Genomic DNA, 24,247 nt, shown 5'->3' with positions numbered 1-24,247 from the left:
CCCAGTTCCTGGAAATAAGTCGTTGAAACAGAATCCAATCATCCCTAGTTGTAATTTCTACTGACTTCTACTATTTTCTCCAGGATCCTTCCGGTCTGAGGACAGAAGCATGATGCCCAGTCCGGACCAGCCCGAGCCCGACCTGCCCTGGGGACAAACGGACACGGTGACTCTTCTGGACACTTTCAATGTGCAGTGTGGGTCCGTGCCAGCCGAACTGGAGGACGGCATATGCACTGTGCACATGCCCGCCCTAAGCAGGGAGGAGAAGAGGCGGAAGAGGCGCGCGACAGCCAAGTATCGATCTGCGCACGCCACCAGGGAGCGCGTCCGCGTAGTGGCCTTCAACGTGGCCTTTGCAGAGCTGAGAAAGCTGCTCCCAACGCTCCCACCAGACAAGAAGTTGTCCAAGATTGAGATCCTGCGACTCGCGATTTGTTACATCTCCTACCTCAACCACGTGCTGGATGTTTAGGAGGACCAACAGGAGGATGGACTGAGGCAGGATGACTGTTCATAGTAGGGCTCGATATGGCCTCTAAATGATATCGCGATATTTTTTTGCTATATCGCGATACACGATATATATCTCGATATTTTGACATTTCCTCTAAAGCACTTAAAAATGCTTGATTTAACATAGTCACACCAGTATGATGATTCTAGTAGTCCCTGCAACATATGTCTGCATTAAACCATTCTTATTTATACTGTATTCATTAGAGGTTTCTATTAGAACAATTTTAAACTTGTGTGCAAAAGGGGTAAATCACAACGAAGTTAAATTTAACAAAACAGTTTTTATTCAAGGCAATTGCAAAATGCACATAAGCTTTTAGCAGCTGGTGAAAATAAATAAAAATAAATAAGAGTTCAAGCTCAATGTAGAAAAAGAGCTCTACACTGAGTCAGTAACAAAAACAGAGCTCAATGGAAAAAGTGCAGAAACCCCATTACATTTCAAAACATAAATTAAAGTGCACTCTTTGTGCTTGTCACTAGACATTTTAAATTAAAGTGCACTTTTCAAATCAACATAACTTAAAATGCACTTTTTGTCAAAAACAGTGAACTAAAATGATTGTGTCCTGTGTGTTTGTGACAACCAGTCAGTACCAACAGGTTATCTAGAGGTTTTGTGCCAAAAACACAAGCCTATCAACGCGTCTGGCTTGAGAGCTGCCCGGTGGCATGTAACTATATTCCCACTGGTACTAAATAATCGTTCCGATGGGGAACTGGTGGCGGGCACACACAGATACTTTTTCGCCACATTTTTCAGGTTTGGAAACATTTCCTCATGTCTTCCACCACTGCAGGGGATCTGATTCACTGTCAGCATCGACAGACTGCAAGTAGGCAGACAACTCTGTTTCAATCCGCTCTCTCTGTGATGATGTGGCAAAGGATGTTGTTGCCCTTTTGAAGAAGCTTCCGAGGGTTTTCTTTTTTGGTGGCTCTGCTGGCGCTTGATGAGGCTGTGAAGCAGACGACTCAGCTGTGCCATGGTCAGACTCAGACAGCATCGCCTCCATCTCTGATATGGCTCTGCACTTGATTTCCTCCACCTTGTCTTCTGCTACGTATCTTGTTTTGAACCTGGGATCCACTAAGCCAGCCATGTCCAGCAGGTTGTTGGTGGCAGGGTCATCAAATTTCTCCCTCAGGTAATCCAGGATGGAGACTTTGATAGACTGGGTCAGTGCAGTTTGAATTGCCAAGAGGCTGGATGGAAGCTGAAGCACAGGCTTTACATAGGACACTGTGACTAGCCCTCACCCGATAAAGCACGGTGAATTCCAGGAGGGGTTTTAGAGCCTTGTGCACTGACTCAGGACTTCCAGGTCTTGCCAGGTCAGAACAAGATGCCTTGTTTTTTTGTCTGAGGCCAAGATGAAATAGCTCGCTGCTGCTCCAGCACCCGCTCAATCATTTTTTCGGGAACCCCACCTGGTAGGAGACTCACTGATCAGCTGGTGTGCAGGTATGTTCAGCTCTTGCTGCGCTGTGGCCAGGTCTCTCCTCTTCTCCCAACTGAATGAGAAGCTGCTCACAACCTTCTTACAAACAGCAACAGCACGATCATACGGGAGTCTTTCATGCTTTCTCTGAGAATATAAAAACCAACAATTCAGTCAATCAGCTTAACACCAAAAATAATTTTGCCAATTCTTTTTTTAAATACAGCACTGTGCAAAGGTCTACATTTAATTGACTAAAGTGAATGAAGATGAGGATACTAAGAGTAAGTACTACTGACACACTAATACAGAAAAAAATGATCTAAGACAATTTATATAAAAACTCTTGGGTGCCTAAGATGTCTAAAACATTTTAGTTCATAGCCACTACAGATGACGGATTTCTGGATATTGATAGTAGATTTGAGGAATATAAGATCTTATTTAACTAACGGCCCACTGAAGACTGTCATGCATCTTAATTATGGGAACATCACATTAATATTTCATCATGGGATATAGTTGGACTACGGGCTTACTGTCATCACCAGGATGAAAAGAGTGGACATATTTTGAAAGATGCTGTATATTATATTTGTGTGGCAAAACTACTAAAAACATAACAATGCTTGACCGTAACTTTGTAGCCAGTTATGTGACTTTTCTGTGTGCACGAATTTGTGAATATATTTATTTCAGTTACACAAAAGATAGTCTACTGGACGTTTGTGTGCTTTCAGGACTGTGTTGCAGCTTCAGTTGCAGCTGAAATGAAATCCATGTGTTGAGAATAAACTGGGACAGCTTGGAAATATAAAAGAAAACCTTTTTGATGGTGTTTATCACAGTTATTTTACAATATTTCTGAACCCAGAAGTTTGTGATTTGAAGGCCTTACTATTAGATTTCATCTTACAACGTGTCATCTGAAAGCTTTTTTTTTTTTGTAGCTCTATTCATTTCAAGTAAAGCTATAAAGGGAAGTTATTACACAAGTCCTCTACCACATGGGTGAGGTCTTGGTATTTTGGGGGTCTCTCTCCCTCTGGATCAGGCAGGTGCTTCTCCAGACAAACCAAAACAACCATATTACAGCCACCCGTCTCTGTTCTCTCTTGGGACACACACACACACAACACACACACACACACACACACACACACACACACACACACACACACACACACACACACACACACACACACACACACACACACAAGTTGACATACATGCAAATGATTGAGAGAGAAAGAAGTGGTAACTTTTGGCTCAGTGTTTTGGGATAAATGCCAACTTGATTTGATTAAGACTTGGATTTTTGTAACTTTAGCCAAAATTATAAAAGCAAAACAGTCCTTTAGACTGTCATTTGAGGTTCTTCTGAGTATTATTACATTATGCCCTGCCTTTGCAAATTCCCAAAATATGGCTTTTATATTTTCTTCTGAGATCAGGCAGTGGATACGAAGTCTTACGCATCCCTTTGGCTTTTCTCTCCATTAGTCAGAAGCCGTCTGTGCTCCCTCTCTCATCCCTTTATGCGAGTCTCTGTGGTGTAATGTGGCCCGAAGGGGCCTGAGGTATTGTTCATGTCCACTCCAGCAGTAAGAGTGACAGCCCTTTGTCTGAACACTGCACAGTTCACACACTACACACTTGATCTACACACTGGATACAAAAGGTATGTTAGGAGGAGAGGAGGACAGGCCAAGCCTAACATCAGGTTTTAAGATAAATGAGGCGGTGGAAGCTGTACAGGCCATATATAGATGGTTATTCATATTCTGTATAGTTTTTGCCAATGTGGGTCAAATACTAAAACTAGGCATGAACTGTGAGCTATTTAAGTCTCCATACAGCTCTAATACAAGCCGTGTTAGAGCAGGACAGCCTTCTGATGGAGATAGGGTGAGATTTAACTGTCAAAAGTTCATATTCTCTTTTTGGCCTCTGTGAATATATACTGTATTTCAAAGAGAAACTTGCACCGGTTTCCCATTTGTTTGAACAGGCCTTAAAATATACTTGAGACACTTGTATGGGCATGTTAACTTGTATATCTGAAATCACCACCCAAGTCAAGTTATGGGTAGAAGAGTTGATTGTTGTTCTGATGATATTCAAAGTTATAGCTATTTGTGTTTTGTGTATTCCTTGAGCCATTGAATACACTGATTTATTTGTGTTTAGAAGCTGTTCTGGCACTTTCGATCCTATCCTATAAGATTCATCAGCAGATGGAGTTTAGTTGTTATGAAATTGTTATGAAAGTTATTCAAATGTATTTATTGTTCATGTTAGCTAGTTAAAAGTGTGCATAATAATGGAGTTTACTAAATGGACCTTGGGGTGACATTATTTTGTCAGCTGCTGTCTTGAATGTAAAGAATAAACTAAAGGCTGCTGCGTTATGTATCACTGATATTAATCTTGTTGTTGTTGTTGTTGTTGTTTACAAACACACTCATCCTACCAGCTGTTACCATTATGGCCTTCCTGTGCATACAGGGAACACTGCCTCTTTCCCTCACCTTTGTCTCTTTCGTCTGGCCAGAGATGAAATGCCCTTGATTAGACAATACATCCAAGGAATTTGTGGCAGATGTATGCCCTCCATACTCACTCCGTTCCTGTCTCCCAAAATCCACAGGTGACATGCCTTGACCCCGAAAGTGCTCTGCTGTAAAGCGTTAGCCACCCAAACTTCAATGAAAGACCTACAAACTAAAACAAATAACACCTACTCGTGCTCCCTCATTAAAAAGAAAAAAAGTTCTATGAATATGCAAATGACAGAAGGTTAACAACTGGATACAATATGTCTCCTATTTTACTGAAAAGTCCATCCTCGTCGTATGTGAACTGTGATTTAATGTTTTCCACATCACACTTTATTGGACCACATTGGCCTCCGCAGTAGATGCGAGACCAATCATCTTAATCATCTTTTAGATTAAGTACAGAGAAACTTCCCCCCTTCAGCAGATGCATGGCCCTCTAGTGTCAAACTCTGTACATACGACATGCTGCACACTGAAGCTCAAACATCCAAGAGAAGTAACGATAAACAGAAAAACACATTTTTAGATGGAGGGTGATTTTAATCTTTGATGCACAGGCAACATACACTAACTCCCTGCTCCTAGCAGGTCTAAGTCTGTCCTAAAGGACGACCTCTTGTGGGCTACAGCTGAAAATACTGATTTTAGTGCACTTGAAGTATGTTGTACCTCCATGCTGCCTGCCTCCCTCTCTGGTACTGCTAACCACAATGGCCAGGATCGTATGAGGGAGCTGCCCCTGTCAGTGCAGCACAGACCCACCTCAGCCTCAGCAGCAGCCGCGCAGACGCGCCTGATCCACCTTAACACTGAGACCGAGACGCATGAGAGGAATATGGCGCACGTCTGACCCAAAAAAAAGGTAGGTAAATGAATTGATTTTTTGCGACGCTGCGTTCATTTCACTGGTTATATCCTTGCCAAACGCATGAGACACACGCCTCGCAGTAATTACTGATGAAGTTCAATGCTGCCGTCGTGGAAAAAAATGGTTTCCTTCTTAACAGACATGCAGCCTTTAGTGCTCCTTACCTATATTTATGTTGAGATCATTTTACATTTGCCTTTAATTGAGACACTGCCCAGTGCCTCAAACACACCACCATCAACATAATGCATGCACTTTATGTGATAGTTAATAATCTGCTGTGGTTAAAGGTGTTCAGGATGTGACTGAAACCAGATCTATTGTAGCCGAAACTGCATCTGTGTAATAGAGAAGTAACATCACATCCATGGCGCTCTCTTTCAGACCCAGGAGCCTGTAGAATAAAAGGGCGTATTAAGCCGCCGCTGCAGGGTGATGGTGGGTATCGCCATCATCAGCAGCTGCCTGATGAGCACACCGTGCACAACTGGATGAGGTGTTACTATGACTGAAGCCGCCTCACGTGTCTCCTCTGTCACCGTCGGTGCTGTCCTCCTCAGTATCCTCAGAGTCATGATGCTGCAGTGAAACTGTGCTTCTCCTGCAGCCATTTATTATTGATTAGTGCTGATAGGTCCCGAGCAGAGAGGTATGAGGGAACGTTAAGGTATGGGAACCCTTTGAATAGGTGACTCATCCCCTTGAAGCCATTCTTGCCATGAATGATCAAAAGAAAGTGTTGTCAGCGAGGCTTTTGTCATTGCTCTCTTTTAAACCATGCTTTTTTTTTTCTTCTGGCTGGCAGGGCAGACTGCCACAAGTGTAATGAGAAGTGGAGAGATACCTTTAGGCTACTAAGGAGTGTTAGGATCCTGCAAAGCTTGGATAACACGATGTAATGCATGGTGCATATTAGAGCAGTGTACAGAAGTGTATTTACAGGCATTAAAGCACTTTTCTTAAAGCAGGAATGTACTGAGTTATCTCTCACCACTTCACTCCCTCTCCTTCTACTGTACTTTTATTTAGTTCCACATGAGCGGACCAGGGGTTACTAGGTTTGCATTCCAGAGTACTGTGTCAGGTCTTAACTTTCTCCTTTTACTGTGGTGTGCGTAGGTGTGTGTGTGTGTGTGTGTGTGTGTGTGTGTGTGTTGGTGTGTGTGTATGTGTGTGTAAGAACAGCAGGGTGTGAGTGGCTCAGACTCTCTCCAGTCACTCAAAGGTCACAGGTTTGCTCTCTTCACATATCTGACAAATACCTTAGTGCCGAGAATGAAATGTCAGAGTCATACAGCAAACGATGAAAGGACAATATTAATGAACTAAGTTCCTAATGGCATCATATGGTGAGGGCCACAATATCCTTTCCATGGACGTTTAATGCATCTTTGGCTCCATTTGTGTGATTTTAGTCAGTTAGCAGCGACGTTACAATGTGTTAATCAGCAGCTGTTCCTCTGGGTTATCCCAAGTCCATGGAGGGATTGGAGATTGTTATCACTATAAATAACACTGGTGCACACTGTGTCACCCATTGTTTGACTTCAAAGAGGTCTTACCCAGCTTACTCGACTGAGTTACTCACGTGTCTGTGTTTGTTTTATTTGCCACTTTCAAAGAACGTTTTTTATTACACTAAAATAATATACAGCTGAAAGGATTTGTCAAAATGCCAACAATCGTATAACTATTTGTCTCATGTGATAGTTATTTGAGTACTGTTGGTTGGACAAAACAAGCGATTTGAAGATGTCACCTTGTGCTCCGAATAACTATATCACTATAAATGATATTGCATATACCAAATGGTTATCAGTTAATAACAACGAATGATAAAGGAAATAAAGTAACGCAGCAGACTGCCGGCTGCTGCATCTGAATTATGGCAAAATGCCACCAGTGCAGGGCGCACATTAAGGAAGGATGGCACGAGGGCTAACGGGTGTGAAGGAGGGCACAGATGCCATGGAAACCAGGCCTCAGCATGTGCTCTACATGAGCTACGAGGCTGATTTGTGCCATTTAGCGTGCCAGCATTGCATTGGGTATTTAATTCAATCTCAAATTCCACACCTCTCTTTCTCTGCCCATTTTGGATGCCAAAGTCCGTAAGGCCGGGTAAATTTAACAAAAATCCGTCAATTGTTTTGTGTTATTATTAATTGATGAGTTTGATCGGTGGGAAAATATGCGACAAAGAATCTAATCCATCAGATGTTACAGCTCTCCCCATGCACTCCCACACACATTTGTTGCAATAGTGCGGTCAGTTTGCATTCTCTCTTTAGAATATATTAAAAAAAACAAGTCTATGATACCACACGTGTCTGTACCACTGAGCCTATGTAGTTACAGTAGCCCCCACTGTGCAACAGCCTCCATTGACTAAACAAACACACTTTAATGAGTGTTTGTTTTACATTAGTGTCACTTTCCGCCCTTGTGAATCTCTTCTCGGTGCAGCCGACCGGAAAGGTCTGCAGGGAAGCAACTACGCCTCAATAGAGAATCAGTTTAACACACAGAGTCCCTCACAGAGGACTTCTGAATTTTTTGGATGGGCCGACTCAGAATAAGAGTGAGGCCGGTTGCCTCTGATGCACCTTGTTATCCTTTATTCATAGTGATCCGTTGGTTTGTAACTGATAGTTTATCTTACCCCCTGGCTGCGATTTTCCACATGGCCTGGTTCACTATGCCTCTTCAGGCTCGTCTCGTGGATGAGTGGCTTCTCAGAGGCATCATCCTGGCCCACATACCACTGCCACGCGTTCAGAGATCAGCACTCAGGGGTTAACGGCTTTTATTCAAATCATTGCCTTATTCATTTAACCATACGGGAAGCTGGGTGCGATGAGAAGCTATTGTTTGCTCTTTGTACCCTCTAACTGTGCCACCCCCCAACCCTCACCCTCTCATAGACCCATAACACAAATTTACTCCCAGCAGGGGTGATTGATTATTGCTCCTAGATGGGGCCTCCTGCCTCCGGTGTTGCCAAGGCAACAGTGGACGCTCCAGATGTGGGTTAGAGATGAGAGATACGGCTTTCCTCTGTAAAATATCTGGTTTGCTTTTAAAAATTGATGCTGAGACATCAGCTTTGATGTTGTGAGTGGTATGTTCAAGTACAATATTTATTGAAGTCCTGCATATATGCACAGCTCTGCATTGTTCAGCATATGCACCCCTGCTTTCAATAGCATCAGAGTCTGTATCAGTGGAAAATGATGCTCTGTTCACTCTCACTGAAACTACATTGTTTTGTCAACACACCATCATTTGCTAATTCTAGCTTTTGTGTGGCACATGTAATTGAGACAATGGTAATGTTATTACATAATTTATTCATTGCGTGACAATCCTTAATGGACTCAGTGGTTCCTCACGTGCACCGTCCACATTTCCCATGATGGGTTATGGAAAGAGAGAGAAAAAACGTTCAACCATATCTGCATCGTCTTAATGGAAATCAGCTACATTGCAGCCACATTTTTACAACCATCATTTTATATTCATTGCATCTCCATGCCGCTGCGTGGATTCACATACTAATATGCTGAATGGGCTGTTTTTACTCTTTATATTCACCATCGGCTACAGAGACGACAAATAGCCTGTAAATGGGGGGGGGGTATAACCACGGTTAGTAAAATGAGACTGGGCTGGAGATGGTGATTGGCACGTGGTTGTCAGGACAACAGCTGGGAAACAGACTGTAGATTGAGGTCTAAATGAATGGTCATGCATGGTGAAGCCCTGATACATCCTCATGCATCACACAGCATTCAGGCCCAGGATAGGGATAGGAGTCTGATCCTCATAATGACGGATAAGAATGGAGAATTAGTTCACATATACTGAGAATGTATTACTTTGAAAAAGGGACAAGATTTTGTTTATGGTTTCAACAAGGCCATAGCTACAGTATCAAAGAGGGTTATATCCTTGTTTTATTGATATATCTAGTTATTTTCATCTGAAACTGGTTGCACTGGTCTCCTTTCTCTCCCTGAAGCTCCTGCAGTAGGTTTGTGGGTTTATGATGTCATTGTTTATTTAATCTATATTTAACCAGGAAGTCTCCTGAGATGCATTATTTATTTTAAACAAGAGAGACCTAGGCAAAGTGGCATCATTTAGACCCAGTCATATAAAACACACACACAATTGATTTGAGAGGCATAGAGGAGCGAGCTTGGCTATTTAAAACCGTTAGGTTCTTCATAAAACATGTTGTGAATGTGGCGTTTGAATGCCTGGTTTTGACAAATAAAGTGTGTCTTGTAAACTATTCCAAGCCCAGTGTGAATAGTACAAACATGTTGTTTTGCAAAGGTCAAAACAGATTCTGAAGACAAGTCCACACATTCATGATAGATAATATTATGCATCTAACTGCTACAGCACAGCTTATAAAGATAGATGTTGGCGCTAATATTTTGATTACCTGTCATTCTGCCATCATTTTAATATTTTATGCATTATTTGTTAAACATTGCTGCAAGTTTTGATGCAAGCCTCATACCCTCTATCTCTCCATCGCTCAGGTCAATGTGGCTACTAAAGCAGCTATCTGGGGTAGTTGTCAGTCGCTGTGGATTCCTGAGGCCCGTCTCTATAGCAACCCATTCCTCCTCCTGAGTACTGCTGCCAACTTACCCTCTCTGCCACACGACAATCACTCCTCATCCCCCTGGCCAATTGCCGGCTTCTGAACGGCGTTGGAATGGACACTGAGTCGACCCACTCAGGCTACTCCTATCACTCCAGCCGCTCGGGGAGATCAAACCGACATGGGTATGTCTCCTATCTGGCCGCCTTTCCATCTGAATGTCTTCTTCTCAACTGTGTCTGTCTATCTCTCCCTTCCTGTTATATTGATTTCTGCTAGATTACAAACTGCACCTTTCGTAGCAGCTTTTTGTATTGTATTTCATGTAGTCAATTCAGTGCACATTGAGTTTGTTGTGTTTGTTGTGTTTGTGTTGTGTTGGTTGTAGCCAAATGAAACAGACTGAGAGTGAGAGAGAAAAGTCAGAAGCTAGAGATTGAGATGGACAGAGCTTGTGGATTAGGGTCGTCACAGCTGAGTGATTCTAACCTCTTTCACTGATAAACACGGTCCATCCCGCAAATGACAGAATCATTTGATTCCTGTCCTGTCTATTCCTCAGTATTCATTTCTATCCCTTTCCACCAGCTATTTAACCAGTAGGGCTGCAACTTACTATTAGTTTCACTATTAAATACTCTGTTATTGTCCTTATCCTTGTTTGAGTACTTTTTGCTGCATTCAAGAATTTAGACCTGAAATGATTAGTCTATCCTTATTTTTGAATCCAAAGAAAATGTATGGGCAGATATTTTAATGATTAATTCTTTGGATATATATCTGGCAAATTGTGAGGGTAATTTAATTATTTTCCAACACTCTTTAAAGACAAAACGATTAATAAAGGAAATAATCTCCAGATTATTCAATAATAAGCATTCTTAACTTCCTGTGTTAATTTTTCTCTTGTGATTGGTTGTTCATCTCCAGCGATCGAAGCCGTGAGCGGCACAAGGCCAGCAGCAGTAAAGACAGCAGTCGCTCTGAGAGGTCTGTTGTCATCAACCCCCCTGACACGCCCTCCCAGGAGTCCCCCGTTCACAATGGAGAGCCGCTGCCAGGAGAACCCACTCCAACAGCAGATCAGGAAGACGAGGCCCAGGTATTTTACATTGAAGTGTACACGACACTGATCACACGTCAAAGATGGGCTGCTTTTTAGAGAAGTAATTTATTCCTTCAGAAACAATGAGAAGGCCCAGTAATCCATCTACAGTATGAACTCAGCACCGTGACCTTATAAACTCGTCCTCAGAACAGCTGGCTGCCCATTACCACAGCGCTTGACACTTAATAACAATGGTGCCAAGGGATCAAAGGTCAGAGGATTAGCATCCATCTTGTAGGCCTGGACGGATTTGTCCAGACAACGCTACGTTACAGTTTGTGTGTGTGTGTGTGTGTGTGTGTGTGTGTGTGTGTGTGTGTGTGTGTGTGTGTGTGTGTGTGTGTGTGTGTGTGTGTGTGTGCGTGTGTGTGTGTGTGTGTGTGTGTGTGTGTGTGTGTGTGTGTGTTTGATACTGTGTATGACTGTTATGCCTGATCGCTTTGAAAGCAAATTGACACCAGTCATTCCATAAAGCTGATTTTGCTGAGCTCTGTAAGCGAAATAGTTTTCTAAGTAGACACGAGGAAGCAAAATGCTGTGATGATGCAGCTCAAAGACAGAAGAGGTTTTTAGCTAAATCGATGCCCTAGAGATTAAAGATGGATTTAAATGGTGACCATTATTTATAGTAGTTGTTATTTTAAGTAATATAATGGAAGATAGATTATACCTTCTGTCTGCTATAGCCAGCAGTTGGTTAGCTTAGCTAAATACACTGACTGGAAACAGGGGGAAACTGCTAGCCTAGCTCTGTCCAAAAGGGGAAAAAAAGAAATTCACATACCAGCACATACAAAGTATGTTATACTTTGATATACTGGGTTATATTCCAGACTATTTCTATTGCCAAGAGCAGGACTTCCTGAAATCCTGCCTGGCATAATCCCCAATAAAACAGCAACTTGTTGTTGTCACATTATGTTTTTTTCTGCGTATTAAACCAATAGGACATAACATGTTGATAAGTGGACTTTAGAGGTGCCTGTAGGTGTTTTCCTATAGCTTTGGACGGAGACAGGCTGTTTCCAGTTTGTATGGGAAGCTAACTGTCTCTTAGCTCCAGCTTTATATTCAGCGGACAGATAGGAGACTGGTATCAATCTTCTCATCTAACTCTTAGCAAGAGAGCGTATTTCTCCAAATGTCAGACTATTCCTTTAAATGCAGATGAGCTATGTACATTGCAATGAAAGTTAAAGAAAACGGAGTGAGAAGCAAAAATAATAACCAAAGGAAGGGGAAAAGAGTTATTGCTCTTTAGAAATAACTCTGCCTTGGGCTGCCTTCACAGGCTCTCTGACCTACTTGAAATCTATAGTAAAAGAGAGCATTTTATCATTGTGTATGTTCTGTTTGTTTGTGTGAAAAATGAGAAAATGTGTCTGTGTATGTGGAGAAGCTGAGGTCTGAAGCTGCCTGGAAAACTGTACTCCAGAGTATAGAGTATTATTTAATGTGATTACGATATGGACATGCCTTCAGCCTCAATTTTCTAACAATTTTGGAGAAGTCTGACCTATTTTGCCGTCTCTGCTCTGCATTCCCTTCCGGCTGGGCAGCCACATTCCACGATGTCATGTGATTGTCAGCTTATAGCTTACGTCCATTGTCCGCAGTGTAAGGTAATCTGCCATTGTATTGCATGAGCCCTTCAGACAAATATGTCCAAATGGCACAGTGGCAGCACCATCATTACCACCACCAAAGTCCACCCCAGCTGCGGCTTTTTGGGGGGGGCAGCTCTGTTGGATGGCAGAGCTGCTTTAAAGCTAACAGGCTCCAGCACAGAAAGACATTCTCACAGACTGAGATTAGCTTTAGCATCCAGCCAAAAGCCACTTTGAGGAAAGCTGATATGAATAATCCTCCATGTTTACACGGATGCCTATGACATAAGGATACGGTCTTGGAACACAGCTTCTGTGTGTGTGTGTGTGTGTGTGTGTGTGTGTGTGTGTGTGTGTGTGTGTGTGTGTGTGTGTGTGTGTGTGTGTGTGTGTGTGTGTGTGTGTGTGTGTGTGTGTGTGTGTGTTTTTGTGTGTGTGAGTGAGTCATAGAGAGAGCACCAAGGCTGTCACTGAGACTGTCCATGCTGCTTTGTGAGACGTTGTGACTTTGTGCCAGAAGGCAGTGAATTCAAATCACAACGTTAGCTCTAGGAATAAAAAAGTGTATGGGGAGAAGTAATGTACATTTGTTTTAGCATTTGATGCTTTGGTTCCTTGCCCTTTTCAATGAATAGTTGTACACACAAACCTATTCAAAGCTACTACGCTCACAGCTTTTTATGTAATAAAATAAAGAACCACCTCAAATGCAAGAATGGAGTAAATTGTAGAAAAACATGCCAGGCATTTTAATCTAACACCATTTGTTTTTGTCCCCTAGCTCCTATGACTCACTTGAACACAAACACATACACAGTGTCACTAATACACACAAATGTATAAATGTAATTTTAACCTCCGCCATTGGGGCTTAGCTATTGTGTTTCTGGCAGGCTGTTTGGTGTGTGTTTTCATGTGACTCATGGTGCTAATCAGTATGTTGTTGTGTTGTTGTGCTTTGGAACGGTGGAACGGGCCTAACCATAATCCATATTTACCCCCTGCCAGATGAAAAGACTGCCAAGCAAGCAGCAGCAGTCCTGCTACCCCCTCTCTCTCCTGTAACCCTTCTCTGTTTCGTTCTCTCTCGGTTACTCTTTCTCCTCGCTCTACTGTATGTAGAGATCAGGCCTGATTAGAGTAGCGTTAATCTTTGGGATTAATCCACTGAGACTTAATGGTTGGTTTTAACAGTGTATTAGCTGGGTAAGTGATACACTGTTTCTCTCACTAGAGGAGACATGAGCCTGAAATCTTGTCCGTATAAACCGTCTGTGCATACTTACCTTAACTGTCAAAAATATCCGAGGACTTTTCGTAGCAAACATTGTCAGAGTAGCAAAAGTACCTGTGTTACCACTACCATTGACAATGACTCTTTTCTATTCAAGTGTCTCGGTAAGCCGTGTCAGTGAGTTAGCACGCACAACAGCGGGACATTCATTTTATTATTTACACCTGTGTTTTTCCTTCTGTGACATGTCAAAATGACTTCTATGAAAAATCCCTATTGTACTTAATGAAGCCTACGGCACCAAACCAGGTGTCAATTTTGTTCATTTTTGTAAAATACAGGAAAAAATTATAATAATCTCAATTTCCTCTTCCTCCTCTTTCAGACGGCAAAAAACAAAACTGTGCCTCAGAGCTGACATCTGGTGATGAGTGACACAGACATTCTGGTTTCTCTGCCGACTCTCAGCTTCTTTTGAGCTCTATAATCACCCCCACCGTGTTTAAAGACAGTCAATCTCAAGATTTAGTCTCTTATATGCAAATGTTTTTGCTTAAATTGTCAGACAAAAAACAAGTATACAGTTCTAATCTGATATTTGATCAAAAATATAACATGTTAAAACAACAAACAATAATTCAAGCTCCAATCAGAGAGAAGTACAATTGCTTTTTTCTCTTTGCGAAAATCCAAATTATTACATGCAGCAGGAGTTTTCAGGCTTCCACTCCAAAGGACATTTATTGGGTAAGTCAAACAAAAGCTTTCTGTCAACAGACATTGAGCGTAAAAGACAATTAAGCCCACTTAGTCTAAAAGACAGCATCAACTGAGCGAACAGATGAATAAGTGGACCTAAAGTGGAGATTGTTTAGTCAACGGTTGTTTCCATGGTTAATAATGAACGGTCAAGCTTAAAGCGATATTGTTTTTCTATTCCCACTTGTTCCCTTGGACCGTGTTAAAAGAGCGAGTGAAAAAGGAGAGATGTGAGTGGACTAGAAATGAGATAAGATACTAAATGGAGTTGACACTGCACTCACATAGCTAACCTCTGGTCTCACACATTAGTCTGCCAGGCAGATACCCAGAATTAAATGCTGCTTCTGGATCCTCCCCCACCTTTCTTACTTCTATCACACACCTTAAACCACGGCCACCCTCCCTCTCTCACTTTCCCTCCCTCTCCTCTTCTCTTCTCATTCTCATTCTCATTCATCTTCTGGATCCTGTTGGCATCCCCTCCTCCAGCTTTACGGAGTTAATTAGCTGTGAACAGCTCTGGAGGACAGAATTCATATTTATGTGCCATGTTCTGCATTTTCCTGATTGGAAATATGCAAACGCAATGTCGATTTCATATTTCACATTCCACAAATATCAGCAGGGTTCATTTAATCTGAAAAAGTTATATTAACTTCTTCATACGCACAATTTACAGTGGAATACACCCTCTAGACCGGTGAGATTTAATGCGACCATCTTCTGTCTGTGTTACCCACAGCCTGTCTGGTTTCCCAGCAGCTTGATCAAGCCCATATGGCTCTACTTTGGAGCTTTACCGACTGTTTGATATGCTAAGGTGTGTGTGTGAGAAGCCATGAAGGCTTATCTGTTCAGCTCGTCTTTTTTTCTAGCCATCACCCCTGTCTCTGCAGCTGCTGTGCTCCTGTGATTGGTTGTAGTTGGCGATATATACAATGCAGTTACACTCTGGGGAACAATGAATGGCTAATTACCTTAAATAATGACAGGCACACAAAAAAGAAATGCCTCTTTAGAGCAGACTTGTCATTAATTTATACTCGCTGTCGCTCTTTCTTGGAAATATTTATGCAGAAAATGACCCTGCTGGCTAAAAGAAAAAAATTGACTCTAATTTGCAATGATGGGCCTGGAAAGCTCCAGCGTTTGTGTATGTGAGTGTGTATGTGTCTGTGTAGACGCATATGTTGCCATCTTCTTGCCAACGTGAACGTTACAGCACTCCCCAACCTGTCATTTTACATTACTTCAATGGGACTTTGAAGGCCTGTCGTAATGAGGCAAAAATCCTAGAAAACAAAACATCTCTAAATAGCATGAAGGATGTGCTGTGTGAACGGTGCATACAATCCATGATTGCTCGTGTACTGACAGGAGTATAATAGGATAATGGAGGCATTGTTACATGTCAGATACAGGTTTATATTAATCAGTTCATTTGCCAGTTTCTCACTGTCTTTTGTCTATTTTGTTAGCCATTTTAAAATGATAAAGAAACTAATCTGTCTTACCTCTAGGGGTGTCTAGGAATGCAGATAGTTTTGGTTGTCTTTGCCCATGCGATAAGATATCTGTCTCTGAGATTTTCTTCCCTACCCCAATACCAAAAGGTGAACATCATTTTGTATGAATGTAAATGTTGCACAGTGCTGAATGTATGAAAAAGGAAACAGTTTTGTTCGCCTGAAATAGCGAGATAATATGCCACAGGGCCAAAAACCTCAGTTAATGCAGCTTTAAAGAGATGTTTTTACATTTTTTTGTGTACTTTTGGTGGATTAACCCTTTAAGTGACAACATAAACAATCCAATATCTTTAAACATACATCCATGACTTGTAACACACCCTTCCTTCGCCTTTCTTTCTTTCCTTCCTCAGGATGATAACTGGGGGGAAACCACCACCGCAGTGACAGGCACCTCAGAGCTGAGCATCTCCCAGGAGGAAGTGGTTGGACTTGGGAAGGAAATGCATGATCGGACCCAAGGCTTCCGACGTTATCTTCCCCTGGCTGTGGGCTCATGTGTGGGGCTGCTGGTGCTGGTCACTCCCCTGGCCTTCCTGCTTCTTCCAGTTATGATGTGGCCAGACAGGCTGCAGGCTTGTGGCGCAGCCTGTGAGGGCCTCTTCCTCTCCATCGCCTTCAAGCTCCTCATCCTCCTGATGGCCATGTGGGCCTTGTTTCTCAAACCGGGCCGTGCAAGCCTGCCCAGAGTGTGTGTGTACCGCGCCTTCCTCACCACACTCACACTCCTGCTCACCATGTCTTATTGGCTCTTCTATGGGGTCCGGATCCTTGATGCACAGGTGGGTTAGAGAGTGTGCCATTAGAGCACTGAAAGTATTTATATGGCTTCAAAAATTATAAGTACGCTCTATCATTTACTAACAAAATATATTTTTAATGTTAGTCACAAATTTTATTTCTGGAATTTAAGTGGAAAATTGGTGTTGAAGGACATAATGTTAGGCTTTTTTCGTTGATGCTTATGCATAAGAGCTGTGTGGTTATCTGACAATAATGCTAATTAATCGGACTTGGTTTGATTTCTATTTTTCTGTAAATTGACGTTTCTGCCCATCTTGCTCTTGGAAACAAGATTCTTAATCTCAATGACAATTTTGGGTTAAATATTGGTGAAATATACAATTAATGAATGGTTTTTCATCCTGCAGTAAATGTTTTCAGTTAACCGGTCATGTGGTCTAAGCAGGATGAGGACTACCATGGGATCGTCCAGTTTGCCGTGTCCCTCGTGGACTCCCAGCTGTTTGTCCACTACCTGGCCGTGGTGCTGCTGGAGCTCCGCCACCTCCAGCCCTGCTACAGCGTGTGTGTCATTCGCTCCACAGACGGAGAGACGCGTCACTACAACATAGGGCAGCTTAGGTACGTATATAGTTCCTAATGAAAAAAGGAGGATTAAAGAAGAAACTATAAATAAAAGCATATCTGAGCTTTATATGTGAATATGACCCATCTGTACAGCACAAATTTAGACACACACACACACACACACACACACACACACACACACACACACACACACACACACACACACAAACACACACACACACACAGGCACTTGGTCACAGTCCTACAGTGTTGAAGTATGTGTATAACATCACATCATCCACAGGGACAGTGGTAACAGGCAGTAATTGAGTTACTCATCAGCCTTGTCGTCTAGTTTGCTCAAGGCAAGCTATTCTAGGAGTTGAGGGGACAGAGTGCACACAGGCACTCGTTCTATGGCTGTCTTACTTTGTTTCTGTACTGATCGAGGATATGACTTCTACAAGACTACATCGACAAGTCATCAACACATCTGACTTGTTATAGAAGTGCAATGCTAAAGTTGTGAGGAACTCTTTAAAAAAAGCAACATTATAATAACTCTTTATCAGGCTTCATCAGGAAAAAAAAAATGTTCCGTGGATTAAAGGGCATTATTCAGTTTCTTATATAAGCCAGCTGGGATGAAAACTGTACTGTATTTCTTCTGTATTCGAGTTTACTCTCTGTCTTTCTTATTCATCTCATGCAGCGTTCAAAAGGCTGCTCTGTCCATCTTGGAGTATTACTACAGAGACTTCCCTCTCCATAATCCAGCCCTTCTCTCTGCCTCCAAACACCGGGCTGCCAAACACCTGGCTGGGTTGAAGGTCTACAACGTGGATGGTAAGTCGCCTCATCTTTTTAAATAAGTACCTTATATCTTTTATAGGATTTCTGTTGATGTCCCTCTCAATGTTTCATTGGTTCCCAGGAGCCAGTTTCACTTGGCCTACTCTAAACAGATCAACTTATTATAAGCCTAACACGTTAGTCACCCCCAAGCCTGAACTGAGAGCAATGTTTCTATGGTAACAATCAGTGACACCTGCTAGCCAGTGGCACTAAATGACAAAATAGGGGGGAAAATATGAATCATTATTTGTAATTTTCTAACAATATTGCATATTTTGTATTGAGAAGGTGGACAGTTTGAAATGTACAGCAGCGAGGACGTCGTCAGTCGTTTCTATTTGCCCAAAGAAACTATACAGAGCCTGACTGACGAGTTAGCAGAAGTACTTAGCCCTGCCGCATAAGCCACATCTCAGCTCTGCTACAGGGTTGCACTGTGTCAAGATTTTATAATTTCCTAAGCTAGTTAAGAACAAGACAGTTTTGTGGAACAGATCCATCTAGACGTCTCTCTGAAGTCTGACTATTCGTTGGATCTAAGCTATAGTCAGAGTCTTGTCTTTGTGTATCAGGTCCCTGTTTCACTACAACTTCCGCTGCTTTCTTCTTGTGATGTTTTTCTTTTCCATCTCCATCTCGTCCATGAGCAGCTTTTAAAAACAAACTGAGAAAATACCTTTTGGACAGTAAGTAACGATAAAAGTCCTCAGCATCACTCTACCCAGCACTTTATCACAGGAAGCCACTAATTTCACGGTTCAGTTCCCTCCATCTATACTGCACTCTGAAGCCTCCGTCTCAGACATAATGTATATATTGCATCCGCGGCAAGCACTTCTACCACACGCGCACACACAAACTCCAACTGTGACGCAACAATACTCCCTGCACCCACATACACACACCTTGTAATGTCACATATTGCACTCTTTCCTGCTGTTAAAAGGGTCCTCTTCTCACCACCCATAAATCCCCACACGCTACACATCCCAGTGGATTTGATGATCTATGGCAGCGGTGCAGTATGGGATATGTTGTCCTCATAGCACCTTCCATCCACCCCACCCCCTCCCTATCAAAGTGCAGCGGAGAGGCCTCTAGGGGGCCGTGGAATTTCAAGACTTAAATAATTCATCAGAGTAGCGCTCATTCCTCACATACTCCCACATCACATCTCTCCTTCCTCACGCTCAGCCCCCCCCTCTTTCTTTTCATTTGCGCTCATTTCAAACCCCCATCCAGCCCCCCTCTCTTTCTTATTCACAGTCATTCAAAGTCGCTCTGCTCATAGCTTGAATATGTAGGCCAGGAACTGAAAGAGGCATTTGTTTACCAATATTTTTAATGGGAAATATTTACAATTCTCCCTGTTCAAATTTTTGACGGCATGCTTTCCACAGTATATGCTAGACTAGTTTTTCATCCATGTTACATTGCAACTTTTGGCATCTCTTTTTGATCTGCACACACACACAGATCAGATCATATGCAGATCAGATTATTAATTATAGATTATCCTTACCTGACTTGCAGCATTTACTCTCTATAACCTCCCCCAAACTGTTCTGATCTTCATTAATATGTACCATACCTTACTCCCCCACAGTAAAACCCCTGGAACTCTAATATACTGCTGTACAAGCTCCATTAGCTTTATGGGTACGTCATACAAACCAGTAAATTCACAGATCAGACAAATTCTATGGCCTTTGAAGTGTAAAATAATGAATATTTAATCTACACTGTAAAATAAAGGTTTCTACATCAGAGAAACGTAGAGGCTTCCAGTGGAAGTTTCCTCTTTTCTCAGTGCTATAATTAACATTATCTGTGACTGAGACACATGATTTGGCAGGATGCCCCAGATAAGTAAGAAAGATTAACATATACTCTTCTCAAATCTCTCTCCAACCTTTAAAATGGTCCTAACACTGAAGAGGCTGATTCATAGTTGTTTGACACCTCCACTGATGTGTAAGATCTCAGCTATCCTCCCATCTGACCTTGATTCAGATTGAGATACAGCCCCATTAATCAGAGACACTGGTGGGGTCAGGTGCTATTTTCTATTGCTCAAACTAATACAACCAATTTGCCTCTGTCCTCCCCTTTGGGTGCAGCCCCGGGGAACACTGCAGGAGCACAGCCTGGTAATGGGAATCAGTCACGGGCCATGGTAACAGCTGCCGCCAAACGCAAAGACAGCGCCCACAATGAGCTGTACTACGAAGAGGCTGACTACGAGAGAAGAGTCCGTAAACGTAGGGCCAGGTGAGTCACAGGAACAAATGTCATCACGTGGGAGGGGGGCTCACTGATCTGTAGATTCCGTCTGACATGCAGCTCGGTACGTAAATGTTATTGGTCTGAATGCACGTCTTGTTTAGCCTCCTTTAAGGATGGCTTCACAATTTTTCATATCTGTCTTAAAACAGTAGTCAGGGAAAACCAAGAAACATTGTGATATGGTCATTTAAAGTTGTTGCAGAGATTCTTCTACTGTCAGATTAGTCTTTAAAAATATGTTTTTCCCCTAATGGAAAAAAAACTACAACATTTATAATCAAACCTAGTCTTCCTACTTCATGTTTATTTTCATTCGTGCAGTTGGGCATATAGAAATAATATATACATAAACTGTATATATATACGTATATAAGCAAGCATCCATCAGACTCACAGCTGCTGAAATAGCTAAATGTTTTGGTTCTTTCCATTACAGTCCTGTCAAGTAATAAACCAGCAAGGAACATTTATGTAACAGACACTTTTGTCTAATGACAAAAACACTAGATGAAGCCAGCTGTATTATGTATTATAGTCTGATAAGCAGTTGCACTAGCTGACAGAAAGCTAAAAGCTGTGTGTATGTTCACGTTGTGTCAGGCTGGTGGTGGCTGTGGAGGAGGCCTTCACACATGTCCGCCGGATGAAGAAAGAGGATGAGCGTGCAACACCATCTGACATCATGGATGTGCGTGAAGCAGCTCTGGCTATATTTCCCTCCATGGCCCGGGCCCTGCAGAAGTACCTCCGCACCACCAGGAGGCAGCATTGCCACAGCATGGAGAGCATCCAGAAGCACCTCGCTTTCTGCCTCGTTAATAACATGAGTCCTAAAGTGAGTTTAGCTTTAAACCTCTCTCTAGATAACTTAAATAGTTTAATGTCAGAAAAGAATGTGTTGTTTTTATTTCAAACCACAGAAGTCAATGTTAACAGGATGTAAAGGATAATCCCAGGTTATTTCAACTTGGATCTTCTTTGCATAGTTCTGGAAATCATCTCTATTCACCAATGTAACACACCTGCTGAAATCTGGGAATACATTGACATTGCTACAGCAAACAGCACAACAAACAAAACCATGTGTTTTTACTATCCATTTAAACTGAGACATTGGCACTCCAAAAACAGAAAAAAAGAATCTCAATACTATGCCGTCGGTTTACTACTTGATTTCTTCATGTCTACAACCAAGGAAAGGTTTTTGTTGGGGTTTTTTGAGTGCTTATTTCACAGTTCATGGTTTGTTATCACTTTAGCAAAGAGCCCAGCTCACTAAAGGAAAGCACACCTATCTTGAATTGCATCAAAACCAAAAGTTAATGGCTGACATGTTGCTTATAACCCCCATTTTTTAGAAAGAAAATTGAAAGGGAGCCATGACATGCAGAAAAATGAGAAAGATGTAATACACATACTGCCAGGCATTGGCATGAAAAACACACAAAGGCTTGGAACTGCAACCATTCAACACGTTGCAGCCGTCTTCTGGCAGCATAAGCATCAGGCAACTTGTGTTTTTATTTTCTCGTCTAACTGACTTTACATGATGTTGCTGTGTATTTCTAGATCTCAACAATTAATATAGTGGTAAAATGGGTTTTTTTGCAATTGGAAATGGTGGCCAAAATTATGCAAATGCAGGTTGAAAATATAAAACCATCTTATAGGATAAATAAATGTCCTTCAAAAAGTGATTTTCTTGGTGACCATGTTGTGTCTTTGGCTGTGTGTGTGTCCAGGCTTTCCTTGAGGCCTACCTGGCCCCTGGTCCGACCCTGCAGTACGGCCCTGAGCGCTGGATGGCTGACCAGTGGACTTTGGTCAGCGAGGCTTCTGTCACTGGCGGCGTAAAGGAGGGATCAGAGTTCCTTCTCAAGTGTCTTGACTTCAGCTTAGCTGTGACCATCAAGGGCATCCCGTACATTCGACTGACTGAGGAGTTCATCGACCCCAAGTCTCACAAGTTTATACTGCTGCTCCAATCAGAAACCTCAGTTTAACACAGTGGACCAGGTCTGCTGATCTGGATTTATGGGACTTTTACAATTTTTCGACGAAATTTTTTACTGTTTTTTTTACTTATGTGTATGTTATTTCCAAACATAGTGTATCTTTGTGTCCTTGTCTTTGTCCCGGTTGACATGAAAGATGATTAAAAAAAAGAAAATGAGAAAGAATATCCTTGGATTTCTCTGTCCTGATGTTTGCAGAACAGTTCAAGTATTCCTCTATGCACAGCAGATGACCTTCACTAATGTTCTTCATTTTATTTGCATGTGCCATTGTGAGCCTGCATGGGGGGAGTTCATGATTAAGGAGGAGTGTGTTTGATTTAGAAAGAAAAATGTGTGTGTATTGAGTGAAGTGTACACTTGGGATCTGTCTCAACCTGTCTCTTCTTTCTATTTAGCGTTACTATAGTGACCAGGATTTTTCGATATATCTCTCAACCATCTTTACCAAAATTGTTCTTTTTCAGTCCCAGCAACGATTATTTAACTGTTCCCAATTCCAGATGTATGTACAGTATTTATATGTGAATATACTTTATCTTTCCAGACTTTTTTTATATCAAAATTGTGCATTGCTTGAATGTTTTTTTTTTATTTGTCAAAGTTTTTTTTACCTTGTCTGTATTTGTGGAGATAAATGGACTGTAAATAGATGAAGACCGGTTTGTAAATTTCAAAATCACTGGAATTTCTTGGACTGAATGCCAACCACAGTTCAGCTAAATATTGGTGGTCTAGGGAATAGATTGTGAACAAACACATGGGACTTCTTATTATGTATGTACAGTTAAGTGTGTGCCGTATACACAGAACTTTTTATAGGCTAGTAGAGAGACTTAATGTTTGGACGGCTTTGAGATTCATGTGGCTGACCTATAATATCTTGCGTTGACTTCAAAACATATCCCCCTTTTTTCATCTTACTTCATCATGAGGTGTATTATTACAGCACCTACATAATATAAATTCTGCATCATAAGACAATGCATAACCTAAATGAATATTACTTAAGCAATTTCAAAAGATTTAGGACATTGAGAGATTTAAGTCTTTCCAAATGTCTCACCAAAATGAATAGTCAGATATCAAATGTGTCAGTATTTCTGCTTCCAGTATTTTGTCTCAGTGCCACACTGCTGCCACCTATCTGCAGCTTCTTGAACAGCAAAACTGTCCTGAGCGTCAATCAAATTTGTGTGAGTATTTGATCTGTATTTTTAAAACCCTTTGTATTTATGAGGCCTGGTACGTCGTTAAATTTATATCCACACAAGTGTTACTGTGGTCACTGACGGTGTCGTTTTGTATAGGCTTTTAGAGTGTAGATGGTTGTAAATACTTCTTGACTACACATGTGCCTCAGTTATACTTAGGATGTGCTGAACATACATGCGCGGTCGAGTGTGTGTGTCTGTGTGAGAGAGAGAGAGAGAATGAGGAAAGGAGAAAGAAAGGGAACATAATGAAGAAAAGGGGTTGCTTTTCCAAATGCGTTGTCTTCGTCTTCTTTTATACAACAGAACATGTAAAAT

General features: G+C 41.8%; 2 protein-coding genes across 3 annotated transcripts; both read left to right on the top strand.

Moving 5' to 3' along the window:
• The first annotated feature begins 97 nt into the window (after window positions 1-97).
• On the top strand, window positions 98-475 carry LOC129105094 (helix-loop-helix protein 2-like). Its single transcript, XM_054615980.1, has one exon. The coding sequence runs from the start codon at window positions 110-112 to the stop codon at window positions 473-475; it is 366 nt and encodes a 121-aa protein (XP_054471955.1). The 5' UTR covers window positions 98-109.
• Window positions 476-10,122: 9,647 nt separating this feature from the next.
• On the top strand, window positions 10,123-22,833 carry LOC129104829 (vang-like protein 1). Of its 2 annotated transcripts, XM_054615685.1 has the most exons (9): window positions 10,123-10,193; window positions 10,939-11,044; window positions 11,096-11,110; window positions 16,602-17,030; window positions 17,438-17,613; window positions 18,272-18,405; window positions 20,535-20,685; window positions 21,301-21,535; window positions 22,443-22,833. In XM_054615685.1, exons 1-9 carry the CDS (start codon window positions 10,123-10,125, stop codon window positions 22,701-22,703), a joined length of 1,578 nt encoding a protein of 525 aa, XP_054471660.1. In that variant the 3' UTR covers window positions 22,704-22,833. The 2 variants fall into 2 exon arrangements, with proteins under 2 accessions (XP_054471660.1, XP_054471659.1); XM_054615684.1 differs by having other exon boundaries at window positions 10,939-11,110.
• Window positions 22,834-24,247: the final 1,414 nt, after the last annotated feature.

The sequence above is a fragment of the Anoplopoma fimbria genome, chromosome 16 (genome assembly GCF_027596085.1).
Source record: "Anoplopoma fimbria isolate UVic2021 breed Golden Eagle Sablefish chromosome 16, Afim_UVic_2022, whole genome shotgun sequence".
Classification (NCBI taxonomy): Eukaryota; Metazoa; Chordata; class Actinopteri; order Perciformes; family Anoplopomatidae; genus Anoplopoma; species Anoplopoma fimbria.
This window is presented reverse-complemented; position numbering and strand designations above follow the sequence as displayed.

Excerpts from the sequence above, each read along its gene's own strand:
- LOC129105094 (XM_054615980.1), top strand. The coding sequence starts at position 110 with ATGATGCCCAGTCCGGACCAGCCCGAGCCCGACCTGCCCTGGGGACAA.
- LOC129104829 (XM_054615684.1), top strand. The coding sequence starts at position 10,123 with ATGGACACTGAGTCGACCCACTCAGGCTACTCCTATCACTCCAGCCGC. Across the intron at positions 17,614-18,271 it reads TACAACATAGGGCAGCTTAG|CGTTCAAAAGGCTGCTCTGT; the intron begins GTACGTATATAG and ends CATCTCATGCAG. Across the intron at positions 18,406-20,534 it reads GAAGGTCTACAACGTGGATG|CCCCGGGGAACACTGCAGGA; the intron begins GTAAGTCGCCTC and ends CTTTGGGTGCAG.